Below are 20,425 nucleotides of genomic sequence, written 5' to 3' on the forward strand. Positions count from 1 at the left end.
ATGTAGAGGTCAGTGCGCCATACTACCACTGCGCCACCCTTGTCTGCGGGTTTGATGGTGAGGTTGGGGTTGGAGCAGAGGGAGCGGAGGGCTGCCCGTTCTGCGGGGGAGAGGTTGGAGTGGGTGAGAGGGGTGGAGAGGTTGAGGCGGTTAATGTCTCGACTGCAGTTGAAGATGAAGAGGTCGAGGGAAGGTAGGAGTCCTGGGGGTGGTGTCCAGGAGGAGGACTTGTGTTGGAAGCGGGTGAAGGGGTCAGTGGAGGGAGGGTTAGGATCCCGGTTGAAGTAGTAAGCGTGGAGGCGAAAGCGGCGGAAAAACTTGAACCACATTACCAACGTGAACTTTCAGCAACTTATGCAACAAATTTCAACACACACAACAAAGTCTAAAACAGCAAGATCTATAACACTGTCCAACATAATTTTGCTAATATTATCTCTAGCTGTGGTACTGAATGCCTTTTCTTACTTCCCCACCACAAACTAGAGCTGTACAGCCATTACCTTAGCTTACGCAGGAAGTTGAGACAATGTCCAAGAACTACATGACTGAAATTCAGTGCTATGTTCTAACATACAATCACCTCCTTATCCAGTGTACTGATATCCATCTCATCTTCACCATCATCCTCATCATCTAATTCGTCCTGTTCTTCAAGAGGGGCTTGAGCATTGCAGTTATTCCAGCCATCATGTTCACGCAGTAGTGCACGGAAGGAAGGAAACAGCTTGGACGAAGGTGCTTGTAAAAGCTAGAACAAACAGTACAATAACCAGGTATTTGCAATTAAACTAGCTGTGTGCGAAATATACAGAAGATTTAAGCACAAGGGGCGGCACGGTGGTTAGCACTGCTGCCCCTGAGCACCAGGAATCCGGGTGCGATGTCAGCCTCAGGCAACTGTCTGTGTAGAGTTTACACATTCTCCCCGTGTCTGCATGGGTTTCCTGTGGGTGCTCCAGTTTCTTCCCACAGTCCAAAGACGTGCAGGGTAGGTGGATTGGCCATGCTAAATTGCATGTTGCGTTCAGGGATGTTTAGGTTAGGTGGGTTAGACATGGTAAATTAGAGGAATGGGTCAGGGTAGGATGCTCTTTGGAGAGGCAGTGTGGACTTGTAGGGTCAAATGGCCTGTTTCCACACTGTAGGGATTCTATGATTATCACCTATTAGGTATGGCCTAAAAAGGAATAAGGAACAATTCAAAAACTTTGCCATTGAATATATTAAACTACATTCTAATTCTCAGAATGCCTTACGTCGAAACAATGGTACGTGGGCATCTTGTTTACCACGATTTCTGGTTTAAATCATGAAAACATGCTATATAAAAAAGAATTTGTGACAGCCAGTACAAAAATACGGGCAGATTTTATATCTCAAACGCGAGGAAAACCAAATTAAATACAGTCGTCCCAATCAATCAATCTGATAAAGGGTCTCGTAGTATGTTGCACCATTCACTGACTTTGAAAAGCAGAAGACAGCACTAGCGATTGCTTACCTGGCTGGCAATAGCAGAGAATTTCATAACCTGCAATGTTTCATCATACATGGATGCACACTGGTTAATGTTCACAATCATACAAGACATCCCGTGGTTAGAAAAAAATCCCTGGAACACACGAGTCAATTTACTATCCCTGAAAGGCACCATATTAGGCTTTGACCTGAAAAGATAAAGTTCAGGAATTTGGTCACTCAAAACAAATGTGAATCACAAGAGTACTAGAACGTGACACTAGTCAGTTAGTTGCAAGTCACCAAGCACACACTTGGAGGCACTCAGTACAGTCAAGCAGTACATTAAAAACTTAGCAATAGACAAGAGAGTCAAATCTTCTGAAATTGGAATTAAAATCTCAATTTTCAAACTGTCGCCCATTAAGAAAATAAAAATACTTTCTCTTCACATGCACAAGATCTGATTCTTTTATGCCGACTTTCCACTTCTTCTGGTTAATCAAACCACATCATATCAAAGCTGCTCTGCTGGCCATCTGGCATTTTTGAAAATCTGCAAGAACTGCAATGAAATAAACAAGATGATGGTATACATACTTGTTATGCTGGTTCTGGCGCAGGGCACGGATGCACCTGCCTAGTGTGTGCAAAGAAGTGTTGATATTAGTTGCCTCCTTCATCCTGTCACCACACTTCTGTTCTTTGCAGCGTTCTGAACCTGCCAGGTCACACAAAATCAATCTGCAGTAAAGAAAAGGAAGCTTTCATTAATTTGCTGAAGTTTAAGTTCCTGGTCCCCCCAAAAAAAAGTAAAACAAAACAAAAGGAAGAATTTTCCTACCAACAGCATTTAAAATTACACACTGAAAATAATGGAGAAACTCAGCAGGTCTGGCAGCAACTGAAAAGAAAGAGTTAGTGCTCCGACTCTTCTTATCTTGCCCAATATTTTCTGGGTCTCTATCTCCACAGATGCTGCAACTACTGTGGCGTTTTACTAGCACATTTCTTATTTCACATCTCCCACATCTACAGTATTTAACTTTGTGTTAAAATAAAAATTAATGTCTCCCTCTATCCGGTCCTCACAAATGGAGTTTTTGCTTGAGCAATCTTCCACCTGTGAAAGCTGACATCACTATAGCTAGAGTACAGGCACTTTGCACATGCAGGCAACAACTTTTATTTCAAGTGAGACTAGAGGTAACAAGATTCCCAATTCAAACAAGGGTACTAGTGTTATTGTTCCAATAGCAAACAACCATTACAGGTCCATGGCTTCCTGCTCTGTATGCACAAGTGAGTGAAGATACTTGTGTACGCCAGTGGGCTGAGGTTCTTGTACTTAACTAGCCTGGATTCGAGTATTAGTGCAGTATGGAAATTAGTGCAAGAACCCCCTAATTGTCACCCTAACATTGTGGGTGAAGATATTGTTGCTGTGAGTATGAACAGCCAACCAGATCAAAAAAAAAGAAACAGAACAAGAAGTAGTACAATTAGCCTTCTGAGCAAAAATCACAAAAATAACCCGTTTGACTCTCCCCATGGTCAACCCAGAGACCGAACCATATAACCACTATTTTTGAGCTCCCTTCTCATTTCTAATTGCCACATGCACATTAGTTATTACACATGGAGAAACAATGTAAGAAACTCACTTCTAATTCAAAGAAGCCTGGTTAAGTTAGGCCCTTTTAGAAAGAATTCAGTTAGGCTGGGAAGATATGGTATTGGCGAAGGAAGGCAGCATTCATAAATTAAACTTGTGACAACTAACCAAGGAACCTAATTTAACTTAAATCTGCAAGTCACGGTTCTCAAAAGAATTCCACAGTAGCACATGCAGAACTGCAGGAAGATATCAATGCTCAGATAGGCAGAAATGGAGTCAATGCAGTTTGAATAAGTGCGAGATAATGCATTTGGGCTGGAGAGAAAGACAAGGCAATACACAACAAATCATGGGAAATTTGAGAAGTTTAGACAGAGGGAGGAATCAGGAATGCAAACAGATTGTCAAGGGTGGTCAGGAAAGCAAATAAGATTGTTCAGCATGCACAGTGGACACTTATTCACCAAAAGGCATTAAACAGCAGAGGCTTATGCTACAGCTATACCACCATGTACAGTGTTGGTCACATTACAGGAAGGACGTTATTTCATTGAAAATGATACAGAAGAGGTTTGAGATTGCCAGGAATTAAGTATGTTAGTTATGTAGGAAAGATTGGATATTCGAGTGTTTTTTCATGACAGGTGTTGAGTGGAACTTAAAAATGACAAAAGTATGAAGAATTAGAAAGACCTATGTTTATTGGTGGAGAGATCATAACCAGTTCATAAATTTAGCATAAACACCAGAGCGGCGTAAAAAGGAGAAATTTCTTCAACAAGATCAAAGGACTATAACACTGCCTGAAAATGGTTAGCAGAATCAGAAATTTTTAACAACAGGCAAAAACTTGAGAAACAGGGGAAAAAAAGTACATGGATGCACAAAATTCTAAAACCAAGGCTACAGATTAAGAGCAGGAAGGAAAGATTAGGGCTCAAGTTCCTTAAGGACTGGCACCGGCACAATGTCAAATGGCCTTTGGTGCAACAAATTTCATATCAAACACTAATAATATTCAGGAGAAAAACAAAATATTTATGCAAATAAACACTTACTCGCTGGTTTTAACAACAGCCTTCCAATCTTCAGACACATGCAGGATCCGAATAGAGAAGATACTGTGGCTATACAACAAAATGGTGGGGAGGGGTTGGTGCAGAAGCAAAAGCAGAAAAGGCAACAATTATAACATTTTTCCCTGCACAATAAAGTCACAGTTTATCAGAATACAGAAGGGAGCAATACAGCCCAAATACATTTTTAATAGCCAGATCTTACAGGAAACGGTTACTTTCATTTCATTTAAAACAAAAATTAGCACTTTCTAAAAAAAGTGTTATACAAATTATAACTAGTGGATGTCTCTGAGAATTTTGACAGCTCAATATTATGGGCAACATTGTAATTCTGTCCAAAAAAACTACAGTCAAGATTGGACTCAATGCTAGTTCAAAAACCCTGCTGTGTGCAAAGAAACCAGGCAGGCAGGAATTGACAGGTTGTGGAGGTAAATCACAGGCTTAAGTATCAGGAGTAAATATTTTTATTATGAGAACATTGAATAATCTTGCAGCGTCTGGCGTGACTGCCTGCATTTACAGAAGGAAGGGGTAGAATCCAGAATGAAAAGAAGTTACCTCCTGCTGGAGTTTTGGTTTATGTGAGTGCTGGCCATGCTTTGGTTTTTACGACCAATTTTAAGTATTTTCCAAGCTTCTTCAGCGTCCATCACATTGATCCAGGTGAGGTCTAAAATTAAACAGAGGGAAATAAAAAACAAAAATTTGGAATGGGTCAAAAGAAAAATCTTTGCAGAAGCTTTGTTTCACTAACATCCAGAGTACTGTCAATGATACACAATTGCCCTCTGGAAGATGAGTTGCCTTAAGCAACTTTAGGTAGTGTAAATGCACATAGAGTGCTGTTAGAAATGGCGGATGTTTCAGGATTCTGACACATCCCCACTTCTGACCTTAAATGACAGAGAGAAGGTCAATAAATGAAGCTGCCGAAATAATTGGACCTAGGACACTACCCGGAGGTAGTGGGGCTCATGTGGCACAGAGGTGTTGCCCTTACGTGTGAGGCAGGAAATGTGGGTTCAAGCCGCACCCGCTGCAGAACTGTGCAACAACACCTCTGAACAGGTTGATTAGGGAAGGTGGCACAGAGGTTAGCACTGCTGCCTCAGACCCAGGGATCTGGGTTCAATTCCACCCTCTGCCGACTGCGTCAGGAGTTTGCACATTCTAGCTGCGCCTGCATGGGTTTTCCCCGGGTGCTCTGGTTTCCTCCCACAGTCCAAAGATGTGTAGGTTAAATGGATTGGCCATGCTAAATTGCCCAGCGTCCAGGGGGTTGGTAGGTTAACCACGGGAAATGCAGGGATAGGACAGGGCTGGTAGGGGGTGTCTGCGTGGGATGCCCTTTGAAGTTAGTGTGGACTGGATGGCCAAACGGCCTGCTTCCACACTGCAGATATTCCGTGAAAATATCTACCTCATGGAGCAGCTGCAAAACAATGATTGATTAATAACCACATTATCCTCCTTTGTGCTAATTATGACTCCACTTTTAATGTGGAATCATTGACTTCCCAGCTTAATGATAATAGTAGCCTGAGGGCAAGCCAGAACATGAGGTTAAGGATTGAGATGGAATGCAGTTCTACTGCTGATGGTAGAGCGTGCCTAATGGCTGCCTAGACATCAATTGCTAAATGTGTCTTAAAATCTATCCCTTGAGCATATTGTGTTGCCACACAACATGGAGGTTATCCTCAGTGTACAAGTTAGAAATCAGAGCACAGATTAATCCCATCATCTCAACATAACCTCCTTATTAAAATTTCCCCAAATGTAAATATTAAACTTTAGACAGTAAAAACAATTAGCACACTGATCCCAAAAAGACTCTACCAGTGAAGTTCAGAACAGAATTATGGTAATAGTGGAAGCCTGATCTGCTTCAGCAAATGTCAAGAGTAACATCAAGGATAGATCATTTGAACATGGGACCTAGTCAGCACATAACTCATTCTCTTTCACTTCATTACATCTTCAGCTTTTACTAACAACAATCAAGCACAATCTCCATTTTCAGACAGTTGAAACAAACATACAATGATTCAGGTATTATGGAAAACAAGCAAAAATTGGTGAACAGCTATCAGTACCTTTTACATAGCTACTTCCATTCTTATCCTCACACAGCTTTAAGGTCTGTCGTTTGCCATTTGCAGTGGAACTTGTGTCCAGCAAATCATACGTGAGTTCATTGTAAATCTCAAAGAGAGAGACCCAAATGGAGTAGTGTACATTCTGTTCCTGACGTGGAATAACTGTATCACAATCAGCCCAGCGAGATGCAGACTCTGAAAGGTCAAAGGTAAAAGGGGAAGGAACAGGCGGTAGAAACCAATGAACATTTCAGAAGACAGTTGTGAAAAAGTTACAATAAAGTATAGTGATATTCTAAAACTTACTCCATTGCACTGCAGACATATTTAAGCAATAATCAGAATTTTTCTGAAAACTTGTTTCAGTCTGACCACTAAGAGCGAAAATGTTGAAAAACACTCAAAAGGTGAAACAAACACAATATACTGAAACTGACCCAAACAAACAGAATACACCAAGTTGCCAAAATTTGGTAACTGGGAAAGGCTCTGCAAAGTATTGTACAATTGCAGGGAGAGGGGATCATCCCTCTGCCAAACACAATTAACTAGTGATTTAATTTTGAATACACCAAAACTGACTACATTTCATAAAGCAATATTTTAGCTCTGAAATCCAAGGACCACTGCTACTCCAAGTTCTTTTGTTGCAGCACTTTAGAGAGACTGCTCTCACGACCACTACAGAAAAGCTGAAAAGAAAACATCCAGAATTGATCACTGCTCATAAATCTCAATTTGAACACAACATCCAAATCTCAGGCATTTCAAATGGGAGACCACCTCACCTTCCATATTACTGACAGGGGACATGCCTCCAATACCACTATCAGAATCACAGCTGATAGCTGCCCTCAGTGTAAACTCTGTGCTCAAGTTCTTCTTCATTGGAGTTTGCAGATCCTAATTTTAAAATAATAATCAATAAGATTAGTTTCATAAATGACGTACAACTTTTCACATGGGGAAATCTCAAGCACAAAGTTCCATATTACTCCACATTCATCCTGTCAAGGTCTTAACACTGTGATAACTGATCTGCATTCTCTGTTAGAGGTCAGCTGGCCTTCACAAGCCATAAGAAATGGAAGAAAGATTTTCCAAACATTATTAACTAAGTCCTCAAAAAGTTTGATTACATCTCCTTCTGTGCAAAATGTTAAACATTCACTTATTGAAGCAGATAATAATCATAACTTCAGAACAGGCTACATCAATGCTTGAAGACATGAGCAACAGACGATACATGGTCAGGGATGACAGATTGCTACAACCACTCAGAAAAGATATCAACTGGCTGGTAGAACTACCTGCTTCATTTTTGTCCAGTGCAATTGTACTACAGTTTCACAAATAAGGAAAGTCAGTCCAAACAACTTCATATAAAATAACAGAATACAAAGAGACCTCTTGATCCAATAGCAATAGAAAAGCTTTATGGGTTACAACAGTAGTAAATACACAAAAACAGAAAAATGAGCACATTTTGTACAGCAATACTTTCTGTTCTAAGCTACAAGATTAACACGCACAAACCTACATAGTGTTCAACAGGACACCTACAAGGCACACTGTTGACATATTCACATTTCAGTTCTTGTGTTTTCAGTAATAAAAACAAACAAACAAACAATCAGCACCAACCTCTCTGGCACCAAGTAACGAAAGCTTCTTCAGCTCTTCTTGTCTCACCATCTTGTTATCCAGCTTAATGACATCATCACAGAGGTTAGGCTTCAGGTCCATCCTGGGATATAGTTTTCCCTGGATGCTGTTGAATATCATGGCCAGCGATCGAGGGAGAATGCCATTGTCACGCCTGCTGCCTACAATAGAAAAATGTTCTCAAAATCATAACCTAAAAACTCTCTTTCCAAGATAAAGTGACACATCAAGTACATGAGCAGACATTAATTGTATTTGACCTTGAATGGTGTAGGTTTTGCCAGAGTTTGTTACACCATAGGTATAAACCAAACAATTCCGCCCCTCCAGTGCTTCCTTTACCAAGTTCTTCATGACAACATCAAAGACTATTTTCTGGTTTGTCTCAGGGCGAAATATCTGGGGGAAAAACAAACAAAATATCTGTTGGGAGTTTATATTAAAAATCAGAAGAATGTCAGGTTTTTTTTTTTAACTCGTTCATGGTAATTAAAGGTTTTAATATTCCACGTACTGTTCTGATTGCCTGCATAAATAAGCCCTTACAAGTGTTACCACATCAGAATTTTTAGAAAATAAAATTTAATTGGATTTCTTTCATAAGTTAAGGTACAATAAGTGAAAATGTATTGCATGCTTAGGAGGAAGGTGACTTTGCACCAATTGTCTCCAAACATTTCTAGCTCACAAAGAATCCAACAATGCACACCCCTTGTAACTTCCCCAAGGAGGATCAGAATTTGACTCTTAGGCATCCAGTCAATGAATCTCTCAGAGATTGTGATTTGGCTAGAAAAACAAAATCAGAACTGGCTTTACTACTGGTGATGAATTCAACAAAACCTGAAACTGCGGAAAGAAGTTATTGATTTGTTCGCCAAGCTGGTAGGTTGATTTGCAGACATTTTGTCACTATATTAGGTAACATCAACAGTGCACTGCGATGAAGCATTGTTGATCTGCCCCGCTTATTATTTGGGGAGTCCGGTCTGATGTGGTGGTTGGCCTCACTTCCAGTTCTTCTTCTTTGTGGTTGGTATATGGGAGTCTATTTCCACATGTTTGCTGATGGAGCTCCAGTTGAGCACCTCTAGGTAATCCCGCACATGCCTTTGGTTGGCTTGTTCGAGGATGGTCACATTGTCCCAGTCGAACTGGTGGCCTTGTTCGTCTGAGTGTATGTAAACAAGCGATAGCTGGTTGGTGCTCACATACCCGGATAGCTAGTTTTTTTCCTGGGCTGTCCGATGCAGCGTTTGCGGCAGTCTTCATGGGGGATTTTAAGTAACACTGGTCCTGTTAGTTGTGGATATGGGATCCTTTGTTCTTGCCCGTAGTCATTGTAGTGTACCTGTGGATTTGTGCAGTACCACAATTCCTAGCAGTTGGAGTAGTCTGGTGGTCATCTGATACGTTGTTGATGTATGGCAGGATGACTAGTGTATTCAGGCATGCTGCATTTTCCTGTTGTTTGAGGAAAGATGTGTCTTGAGACCATCACTTGAAGTTAGTCAGTGAATTCAGGATACAGGAACTAGGCAGAAGCTGGAAACGATTGTGAACTGTTTGCTACACGTTGGAGCATGAAAAGGCCATTTGGTCCTTTGAGATACTTCAACAATTAACATAATCATGGCTGATGCTCTACCTCGAAGCCAGACTAATAAACCTACCCCACACCCATTTCACCTCCACGCCTTCTGTGGCACAGAATTCCTCAGATTCATCTTTCCTCTCCAGTGAGGAACTTTCTCCTCGTCTCCTGACAAAATTACATATCCTGAGATCACGATCCCTTCTTCTGGACCACCCACTGGGTAAACATTATCCTGACAGACAGGATCTGTTCAGCCCTGTCAGGATGTGTTACAATGAGATCTCTTCTCATTCTTCTGAACTCCAGTGAGTAAAGGCCTCATTGCCCTAATCTCACTCACACAACAAAACCGCCATCTCAAGATTGACTCAAAATCAACCTGGTGAACCTCGACTGCACTCCCTCTATGGAGAGTGCAGTTTTTCATAGGCAAGCAGACGTAAACTATACACAACACTCCAGGTGTAGTCTCACCAAGGCACTGTACAGCTGCAGAAAGACTAACTGCTAGAGTCAAGACTTCTAGCAAGGAAGACCAACATACTATTTGCCTTTCTAACTCCTTGCGGTACCTCAAAGGTTGCTTTCGAATGACCAGCGTACAAGGGCACCAAGTGTTTCATACACCAACCTTTCCCCAATTAATATTTAAATAATACTGTCATTCTGTTTTGATTTTTGAAGTGGAAAAATTTACATTTGTTCACATTAAACTGCATGCGAACACATATTGCTTATTCACGTAACTTGTCTGAACTGTCCTGAATACTCTTTACATCGCCCTCACCACTATCACTGTCACCTAGTTTTGAATGATCAGCAAACTTGGAGATATTACTTTATTACCTCAACCAAATCGTCGTGATAGACCAGGAGAAAAGAACAGGTAGGCTCAGGAATTCTGAGGTAGGCAGCATATTTCAGCTATGGCTAAACGGTTAGCACTCAAGCCTGGAGGTCAGAACGTCAGGGTTTGAACACCCTGCTCCAGAGACTCAAGCCCAATAGTCAGTGCTGGGACTTATGGCTGCGAACTGTTGGAAGGTCATGCTGTGTATTTAAGACAGAGATAGATATCTAAGTTCTTGATTGGAAGAGGATCAAGGGTTATAGGGAGAAGGCAGGAGAATAGAATTGAGAAACATATCAGCCACGATCAAATGGTGGAAATAAACATGATTGGCTGAATGTCCAAATTCTGTGCCTATATATAATGGTCTTATGGAATAGTTGGGGCCTACGCACTGCAGAGTATAATCCCACAACATGAAACTTGTGCCAAATCTAAAAGAGGAAGGTCCCTCTATTGTAAACGATAAGTTGCCTACAACAAGATATAGTGTTTAGCCAGAGTACCGTAACTAATCACAGTATGAAATCTTGCTACGTCATTTTTTCAACTCTTTAATTCGAAGTTCAAAAATTGATCTGGAGACCATAATCGCTTGTCAATCAATGCCAATAATTGACATCAGTCACTTCAGCCAAATGTGCCTCACAATGCTTTTCTAGACCCTTCCAATCTACTTGTCAGATGCTTGGCCTCAAAAAAGTGTTAGAATGTTTATCCTAGTTTCAAATCCCTTCACACCTCTACTCTAAACACTAACCCTTTGAAAATATGCAACCTCCAAATTACATCTCATGAGCACCCCAGTTTTTGTTGTTTTTTTAGGAAGTGTCTATGCAGATGACTCGTGTGGCTTGAAACAAAGCTGTTTTATAGAATTCCTGTGAAGTGCCTTGGGAGATTCTACCAGTGAAAAAGGAGGAGGTGTGACAAGAACAAATTGTCAGATCCCGCTCCCACCACGCCCCCCCAAACAGTTTACTGTTTTCTCTTTTGGAACAGTTTTGAGCCACAGGTTACATTTGTCAGCTTCCAATTTCTGGAGTCCATTCTGGAAGATCGAAAAAGCAATTCAATGTATTCTTCTCTTAAAACCTTAGAATGCAAGTCATCAGGACCAGGGGGAAAACTGAAACTGAAGTCATACAAGCAAGATAGAAATACTACCCCCTCCTACATATAATTCCGGTTGTACTGCTTGTCCATATATGGACTGGCTGGAAAATTTGCCTTCAGTGTGATGTGCACAATCTAACAATGATATATGGCTGCCACATAAGCGCATGCAAGGCATCCAACTAGGGCAGTTACACAATTGATAGCATTAGGGGACTACAGAAAACACGCCAGAGAAATAAATACAATGCAGTCGGGTACACAAGCAGCAGTTAGGAAAACCCAATAAAGCTATTAGGTCTGAATGAATTCTGCAAACTTCAGAAAAACATGAGCCGGGGCTGTCACGACTAGATGTTCTATAATCATAATAGGAACAATGTTACCACTCTAACCATTATAAACTTATTTGAAGCATTGCATACCAACGAAATCATCCAGATTGCTGGTTTAAAACCTGTTGATCACCGACCTATATGGAGGTTAACAAAATTAAAAATTACTGATGGCTATTTTAAAGCAGCTCCATTTACCTAAGTCAGCTAAGTAATTACAGCATGACCTAATCTATCGGTGGAAATTACTGAAATGAAGCTCACAGCACACACTTGTTTGGTCTGCAGGTTGGACAAACGCAAGCTGTAAGAGAGGAGCCGGATTCGGTTTCCTGGCAACTGTAAAGACAGATAATGTGGTACTAGAAGCTGCAATTTTTCAAAGGTAATTTGAGGATTCTTTGGTGAGGTCAAAGCACTGAATGAGTGATACAGGTTTTAACCTGCATTAAAAAGGAATGAATGTTGTCTGCAGGGCATTCAAGTTTCACTGAGCTCTCATATAGCCCAATTACTTTCATCCCCCACTGTGTTCACACTTAAAATTATGTTCCCTTACAACAAAAGCGCGAAACCCCCCAGGGGAAAAAAACTATGCAAGTTAATCAAAGTTTAATTGCAACAACATATTGATAATATCCAACAAAATGGTTGACTCACTATTTTCAGAACTTATTAGAATATTTAAATTTATATTTCAAACCTGAGAGAAGGTGAATTTATGTACAGCCTGGCCAATTCCACGCTCTGAGCTCCGCATGGCAAATGAGTCCTTGGGAGCTCGCAGTAAAAGTGTTTCAGAATCCTCTATGAGAACACAATCCTGTGGAAATTTGAAAAGTGATCACAACTGAGCAACTGTTTCCAAAATTTAAAACTAGGAAAATTAATGATTCAGTTGGATTAGTTTCACTTCTAGTAATACTTCATTATGTCAAAGGCAAAGAACTGATTCACATGGAAAGTGGTTTCCTTTTGGATAAGAATACCTCGTCTATATAGCTAAATTGAAGTAGCAAGTTCAATTCCAATGAAACAATTCAGTGAATGGTCCAACTGAAATGAAAGGTCCAATTGAAAAGCAAATGTTGACAGCAAGTGATCATGGGGAATTTCTCAGGATCACCCCTCTTCCGCAGATGGGGCAGGAGAATTGTAGTGATATACATTCTTGGACCACTGTTGTCCACCTAGTGTTGTGATCCCTCATAATGGTGTTAGGGGTAACTCTAATTTTGGCCAACAAGTGAAGAAACAGCACTACAGTTCCAAGGCATGTGGGCGCACGTGCGTGCACAGAAATTGCAAGCAGTGGCTGCCATTGTTTTTCTGGATGGTAGAGATCGCATGTTTAATAGGTGCTGTCAAAGAGGGCTTAGTAAATTCTTGTAGCACACACTACTGCCACAGTATGCTCATGAAGGAAGTGGATGTTTAACATGGTATTAATGAAGATGCTGCCTGGTAATGAGGAAGTGAACATTGAGGACACACTCAGGTTTTTTTGACAAGCACAATATATTAAGGGGCAGAATCATAAGTTGGTCTTTTAGATTTCAGATCTCCAGCATCCACACCTTTTTGCTTTTTTAAAATATTAAGGGGCTATATAGTAGAAATGTTTAAAAATTATGGAAAAAGTGAGATGAAGTAGACTGGAGTATATTTTTTCCAGTAGCTAACAGGACAAAATTGAGGATACATAGATAAGTAAATTACACAACATATTTAGAATACAACTCAGGAAAATCATCTTCAGAGTTGAGGATGTAGAATTTATCCAAGGTCAGTGGCTGAGTTAGCAACTATTTTAATATAGCAGATCAGATGGGAGAGTTCAATGATGGGAAAAGGAGCTGGAAAAAAAAGAGGAACAAGGTGGGCGAAAGGCATGACAACCATTTTAATGTGGGCAAGATTACCACTTGATTAGCCAAATGGTATGGTTTCAGATTCGTAAATTCTATGCATTTCCACGTTTCAATCTCAAGTGAAACAAAGCAATACTAAAAATTGTTACGAGATTGGAATGAAAGCATTACAGTATTTCTAATTTGACAAAATTAGAAATAAAAAAGACCACAGAATATTTTTCAACCTTAGGACAACCTGAAGCAGTTAACGGCTAATTAAGTACTTTGGACGTGTCCTCACTGTTACAGGGTAGGAAGCAAGGCAGCTAACTTGCAGATGGCAAGGTTCCATTAGCAAGTTAATAGAAAATCAGGAAATAATCAGTTTCAGTCACATTGATTTTGAACGTAAAAAAACTTGCCAATAAACTGCTGTTCCTCCAAAGGATCTTGTGTCTGAGAAGACAGATGGAACTCAATTTAATGAGGGATCTGATGTTAAAAAACCCAATGAATGGAATTGAAAAACATTATTAAAAATAAAAACTCTGCTCTCTGCCACTGACCTGCGATTCTCCTTTCTCGAGCTCAGACTCCGTGAATGGTCTAACCCGGAGGTAAACCTTCACTCTATCTTCTGGAACCATCTCTACAGGGGCTTCCCCTGCATCACCACAATTTGGTGTGGTGGTTCCTGGTGAGATGACAGAGAGTTCTGGCAACAATTGCTTTTTCACAACGGCCCCATTCAATGTATCAACAGCAGTCGATTCCCAAACACCGACCTCATCATCATCAGACAGTACATTTGGGGAAATTAGTCCTGTCGCCATTTCTTTTAAGAGTCTTATCCCTGTATGGAGATACAAATCATACAATTAAAATCCTGCTTCTCAATATTTTGTGATGTTAGACAGTGCAGAAAATATGACAGTTTTACCCAATTAAAATCGTATCCTCGCAGGGGGAATTAACAGTTTTGTACTATTTCTTTAGTAATTCAAAAGGACATGAACAACACTGGCATTTATTGACTATCCCTGCACATTACCTTCCGAGGGAGCCAAAAACAAAGAGTGAACAACCGTAGTCTGGTATCTAGAGTTGCAAAGGTCAAAACAAAAATACAGTGGATGATTTGCCCATAAGAAAAAAGGATACTATTGAACCAGAAGAGATTTTACACCAGCTCCACAGATTCATTAGTTTATTTTTCACTCTTGATATATTTTTTCCACAAAAATTATTCCTGGCTGACATGTAGAGATTTGAACTCCAGTCCGTGCAAGTTAATCAAAACCTCTCAATTACAAGCCCAGTAACAACATTATATTACTATATCTGAACGTCTTGATAAGTCATAGGGAATGATAGAGACCATGGAATCATAGAATCCCCACACAGCGGAGGCAGGTCATTTTTCCCCCAATGTGTCCACACTGACCCTCCAAACAGCATTCCATCCAAACCCACCCCACTGTCCTATTCCTGTAACCCTGCATTTCCCTTGGCTAATCCACCTAGCCTGCGCATTCTGGACACCATGGGCAATTTAGCACAGCCAATCCACCTACATATCTTCGGACTGTGGGAGGCAACCAGAATACCTAGAGGATATCCACACAGACATGGTGAGAATGTACAAATTCCTTACAGACACAGTCACCCAAGGCTACAATTGAACCCAGGTCCCTAGCACTGCAAGGCATCAGTCTTCACAAAAGAAAACAATGAAGTTACTGTCATTACAGAAGGAAGAGGCACTGACTAGAACAAAACTGGACCGCAGGGAGGTACAGAATAGATCAACATTACTCAAAGTTAACAAAATCATCTAGTTCAGATGAGATGCATCCCAGAACGCTAACAAAAAGCAGACCGTTATAGCAGAAGTTCCGACTACAACTTTAAATCTTTCTTGCATACGGGATTGATGTACTACGAGTGGTTACATTTCCTTTACATCTGTATGACTAAACAAGATATTTGGCGCTGTAAATGAGGGCATAAGATATAAGATTAGATTAGATTCCCTGCAGTGTGGAAATAGGCCCTTTGGCCCAACAAGTTCACACCGCCCGTTGGAGCATCCCACCCAGACCCATCCCTCTATAACCTACACACCCCTGAACACTACAGGCAATTTAGCATGGCCGATCCACCTAGCATGCACATCTTTGGACTGTGGGAAGAAACTGGAGCACCCAAGGAAACACACGCAGACATAGGGAGAATGTGCAAACGCCGCACAGACAGTTACCAAGGCTGGAATTGAACCCAGGTCCCTGGAGCTGTGAGGATGCAGCGCTAACCACTGAGCCACTGTGCTGCCCAAAAACACAGAAATCATGTTATGCCTTTACAAATCACTGCCAGGGTCTCAGAATATGTTACAAATGCAGACAACACACTAGGAAGGTGAAGATATAAAGGCAGCTTACAAGAGAGTTTCTGTGATGAGAGACTGGAAAGATTGGAAAAAACATGTCTCTCTACCTCATAGAAGTATTCAAAAGGAAGAAAGGTGTTAAAAGGACCATGTAGAAAGAACCCTTACTGGTTTAGCAACTAGAAATTATAAAATAACCACAGATTTAAAATAATCACCAAAAGAGCTACAACGGAAATGGTATGTTTTAACAACTGTTAAAATGTGGAGCATACTACCTGATAAGATGATGGAAATGGGTTTCATAGGAGGATTCAAAAGATCTGACTTGATGGGGGGGGGGGGGGGGGGGGGGGGGAGGGTGGATAAGAGAGGAGAGGAGAAGAGGCCAGTCTGGGACTTGGATTGCCAAAGTCACATTAGATTTGAAACTGCAGCCGTTTTGTCCACAGATGCTGCAAGATCTGTAATGCTCCAGGTGTTAAGTTTATATTTCAACTTGAAGAGAGACTTTTACAATAGTGGTAAATATGGACAGTGGAATTTTAACATCACCCAATTGTTAAATCAGAGACCTTTTATGGACCAAAACAGTTTTAGAAAGGAAGAAACAGGGATCAAAAATGGCTCTAACGGTCACCTGACTACAAACAGAGGAAACCTTCAGGAAACATACGTGCAATAAAAATGTCATCTGCACTTTTGAAACAAGGCAACCGAGTATGCATCAAGAAAACAGCATCTCTTGTTTCACTGATGTGCATGAAAACTTTAAATATTGGGAGATGAAAGGTTCACCTGCCTGTTCTGCAAGAAACCAAAAGATCCAGTTACTGCTGAGGATACAGCTTACAATGATCGCAGATTAAAAATCTAACACCTCAAAAGATTCCAAAGAATTTTAAAGAACTGCCAAGACTTTACTTGTCCTTCCTGTACCAGTCAGACAACTGCCCTTTTGAACTTATTACTGGTCTTTGAGAATGTTTGATGTTACATTATCATTTTATATCCTCCTTTTTTTTTATAAAAGCAGGTTAAAAATCGATTCACTCATGACGACCTTGGAGATTGGTTCCTTTACTTCCTAGCAAACTACTTTTAATTGCAGTATCAAATCTTTATGCTAACAATTTGTTAAATACTTGTCACAACTGACCAAGAGCAGGTTACAGTGTAAATTCCCCTTACCCACCCAGTCATAGAAGCTGACAGACTTAAAATGCCAAAAACTGTAAAATGCTTTTATATTAATTCCATTATGATAGCATGGCTAGAGTGGTGATTAATCATGGCCTCGCAAGAAAACTAGCCAGTGACTTACTCAAAGATTACTGGCATCTGTGGAATTATAAAACTATTGCTCAACACAGGCAGGTGGAGGAGGCGGGGGGGGTGAGCACTCACACTGGGTGGGGCAGGTGGGGGGGGAGGGGGGTGCAGTGGGCGCAAAAGGAACCCAAAAAAGCAGACTCAGATTGCTGGGCATCATTAACAATGAACTCTTCAAGAGTCCTACGCATACCAATGAGCTGCAAAAATTAAGCACATAATTTAGACCCACATTATTTTCCACTTCACAACATTCTAGAAATACCAATTTCAGTTTAAACAATATCAAAATTATAACAGACCAAAGTCATAATGAAGTCCAACAGGATCCTGGGGTCAGCAGAACAATTAACAAGTGATTTCCAGAAATGCATGCAGAAATTTACTGTTCTCCATCAGAATGAAAAAAAACGAATAGAGGCTGGCTGTTATGAACTGAATTTGCATCGTTCAAAAGCTCCACTTGCTGACTCACTGAATTTAGGTAGGCTGGACCAGGCTTCCTATTCGCCAGTGGCCCAGATAGTTAAATTTAAAATGACAACCCATTCAAAAACAGTCCCACTCTACAAACTAAACATAATGACTTTACATTCAACAGTCTTCAGACAGAAACCAGATGTTGCTCAGTTTCCACTTAGATCAATCACACAATTTAAGAAGGACCAGGTTCCAGACAACCACTGGCTCATATACCGAACACCACTCCAATCAGTCCTGTCATAAATTGTGTTTTATCTATGAAATACAGATGCTTGAAAGAGGAAGCAGTAATTTGCAGCTATGCAGAGATCATTAGGAGAATTCCATCACCAGGATATCTAAAACTTCCTGCTGGGATAAAATGAAAGCTTTAACATTTTGAAGGTTTGCCCCTAATCCACAGCAAAGCATAGTCATTTACTTCCAACTAATGACTCCTCCAGAGCAGTAAAGGGCTGCTTTTCAACTTTGTTTAAAGAGGAAACATCTACTTTGACACTGAATTTAACTAATGAGAAAGCTTTGAGGAAGAAAGAAAAGAGTTTCCAACAAGAAAACAAAACATTCACAGTTGGCAAAACAACTGTACTTCTCAAAATGGAGCTGAAGGAAAAATAACATTTACTAACACGTCATCCACAACTTTCAAAATCCACTGGAATCAGATTATCCAAATCAGAATTAATCCTGCCCATCTTCAGCCATGTTTAACTTTTATCACACATGCTAGTTTTTGCATTTTCTAATTTAAAGGCTTGCTCAATTTCAAAATCTGTAGGAGATACCTCTTATTCCTAAATTTCATATTGCTTCAAAAGCAATGCACCCCGTTTAAAAATAAGCGCTACTGTTAAATAGCTGATCATCACAGGCAAAATCCCACAAACAATGCAAGTAAAAAAACGCTCAGTTCAGATAACATGGAGGAGAAAAGTCAGATGTACCAATGTACATCTACTTAATATATTGGTTGAGGGACGAGTGGTGAGCCACATCAGATCTTTCCTGCATGTACTTAATAGTACCAGCTAAGTGCAATATTTTACATTCAGCTGAACTACTGGCACAAAGTCAATGTCTAAACTAATAGATGGTTCCTCTGACAATGCAATTTCTCTTTAGTACTAGGCAGAAGTTTCATCCTAGTTTAATGATTTCTGGCTGTGCGTTCAATGACTGATTGATACCGCCTGAACCGAACTGACAATATTGAGAATAGTGGAAAACTAGAACTCTCTCCTCCAAAAACTTCAGTGCAGGTTTATTAGGCAAGAGGATTAAGAAGAATGAAACCAAGTCAGGCAAACGGAATTAAGATGCAGAACAGTCACAACCTAACAATAGCGGAAATGGTCAAGGCTAAATGGTCTATAATTGTTTGCATTGCCTCGTAATCTTGTGTAATCCCACATGCACATCTGGTACCTTACACAAAAGTCAGGGTTCTTCATTCTTGCCAGATATAGCTAATAAATGCAGTAATCAGAAGACAGCTCCCTGGCTAATTGGCTCGTCTTCCCTTTGCCCTAACCTAGGGTATGCTGAAGTCAGTTATTTGGCCTGCATGGTCTTTCCAGCTGAGTTAATTGATCTGACAGACTTCAGATTATCCTTGTTTTGATTTTAAATAAAAAGGGTAAAATTAGTTAAGAAAATGAAAACAAAAAAGCCAGAATTTCTACAGGTCATAGAGCTGTACAGCATGAAAACAGGCCCTTCAGTCCAACTCGTCCATGCCGACAAGATATCAGAAATTAGTCTAGTCCCATTTGTCAGCATTTGGCCCATATCCCTCTAAACTCTTCCTTTTCATTTTTTGAAAAGAAAGATCAGTTAAAGTGTGTGGAACCCTTGAAAGATGTGACAAGGATAACAGGATCTGGGAAATGGCAAATCAATATTTTGCACCAGTTTTCATGTGAGAAGGCACTATAAACATCCCCAAGACTTTGCATAAGGAAGGTACTAATGGGGCAAAAGGTCCTATAACAGCCATCACAAGGCACAAAATATTTGCGAATCTAGTGGACTGAAGGCAGACAAGCTGACAGGAACTGATGGTCTGTACCTCAGAGTTTTAAAGGAAGTGGCTGTGGAGAAAGGGTGGGCAAGTCGACCTCAGTGGACTCCAGCAGACTGGAAAGCTATTACTTGATGCTCCTGTTCAAGACGGGAAGGAGATTAAAAGCAGGAAAATATAGGTCAGTTATCCTAACAGCTGTTGTTGGAAAATATAGCAAAATACTTAGAAAAGCTTGACACAGTGTCACAATGGCTTTCTGAAAAGGAATCATGTTTGGGTAATATGCTAAAGTTCTTTGAGGATATAGTAAGCAGAGTTGATACAAGAAGGAAAAAAAAATCAGATGTACTGTATTTCCAAAATACATTCAATGAAGTGTCACATAAAATGACTACCGTACAACACAGGAACTCAGTATCAGGGGTGTTGTATCAGCACAGATTGAGCATTGGTTATCATTGGTCACTTTCAGGTCAGAATGACAGCTAATGGAGTTCCAAAACGTCCAGCCCTGGGGCCACA

The 20,425-nt window shown here is 40.4% G+C and overlaps 1 protein-coding gene across 3 annotated transcripts in view; it reads right to left on the reverse strand.

The window, feature by feature from the left end:
* The window catches only part of kif20a (kinesin family member 20A), a 44,751-nt gene that overhangs the window by 20,157 nt on the left and 4,169 nt on the right, over nt 1–20,425 (reverse strand). For 2 of the 3 annotated variants that reach the window (XM_048543185.2, XM_048543187.2), the window contains exons 2-12: nt 14,243–14,529; nt 12,527–12,646; nt 8,186–8,324; nt 7,905–8,086; nt 7,049–7,163; nt 6,258–6,455; nt 4,720–4,831; nt 4,138–4,206; nt 2,062–2,205; nt 1,505–1,670; nt 584–751 (exon numbers count right to left, since the gene is read on the reverse strand). In XM_048543185.2, coding sequence (XP_048399142.2) covers nt 584–751; nt 1,505–1,670; nt 2,062–2,205; nt 4,138–4,206; nt 4,720–4,831; nt 6,258–6,455; nt 7,049–7,163; nt 7,905–8,086; nt 8,186–8,324; nt 12,527–12,646; nt 14,243–14,509 — 1,680 coding nt within the window. In that variant the 5' untranslated portion in view covers nt 14,510–14,529. Of the gene's footprint in view, nt 1–583; nt 752–1,504; nt 1,671–2,061; nt 2,206–4,137; nt 4,207–4,719; nt 4,832–6,257; nt 6,456–7,048; nt 7,164–7,904; nt 8,087–8,185; nt 8,325–12,526; nt 12,647–14,242; nt 14,530–17,699; nt 17,828–20,425 lie in introns of those variants that run through there. The other variant, XM_048543186.2, reaches the window with a different exon arrangement.

The sequence above is a fragment of the Stegostoma tigrinum genome, chromosome 13 (assembly GCF_030684315.1).
Source record: "Stegostoma tigrinum isolate sSteTig4 chromosome 13, sSteTig4.hap1, whole genome shotgun sequence".
NCBI lineage: Eukaryota > Metazoa > Chordata > Chondrichthyes > Orectolobiformes > Stegostomatidae > Stegostoma > Stegostoma tigrinum.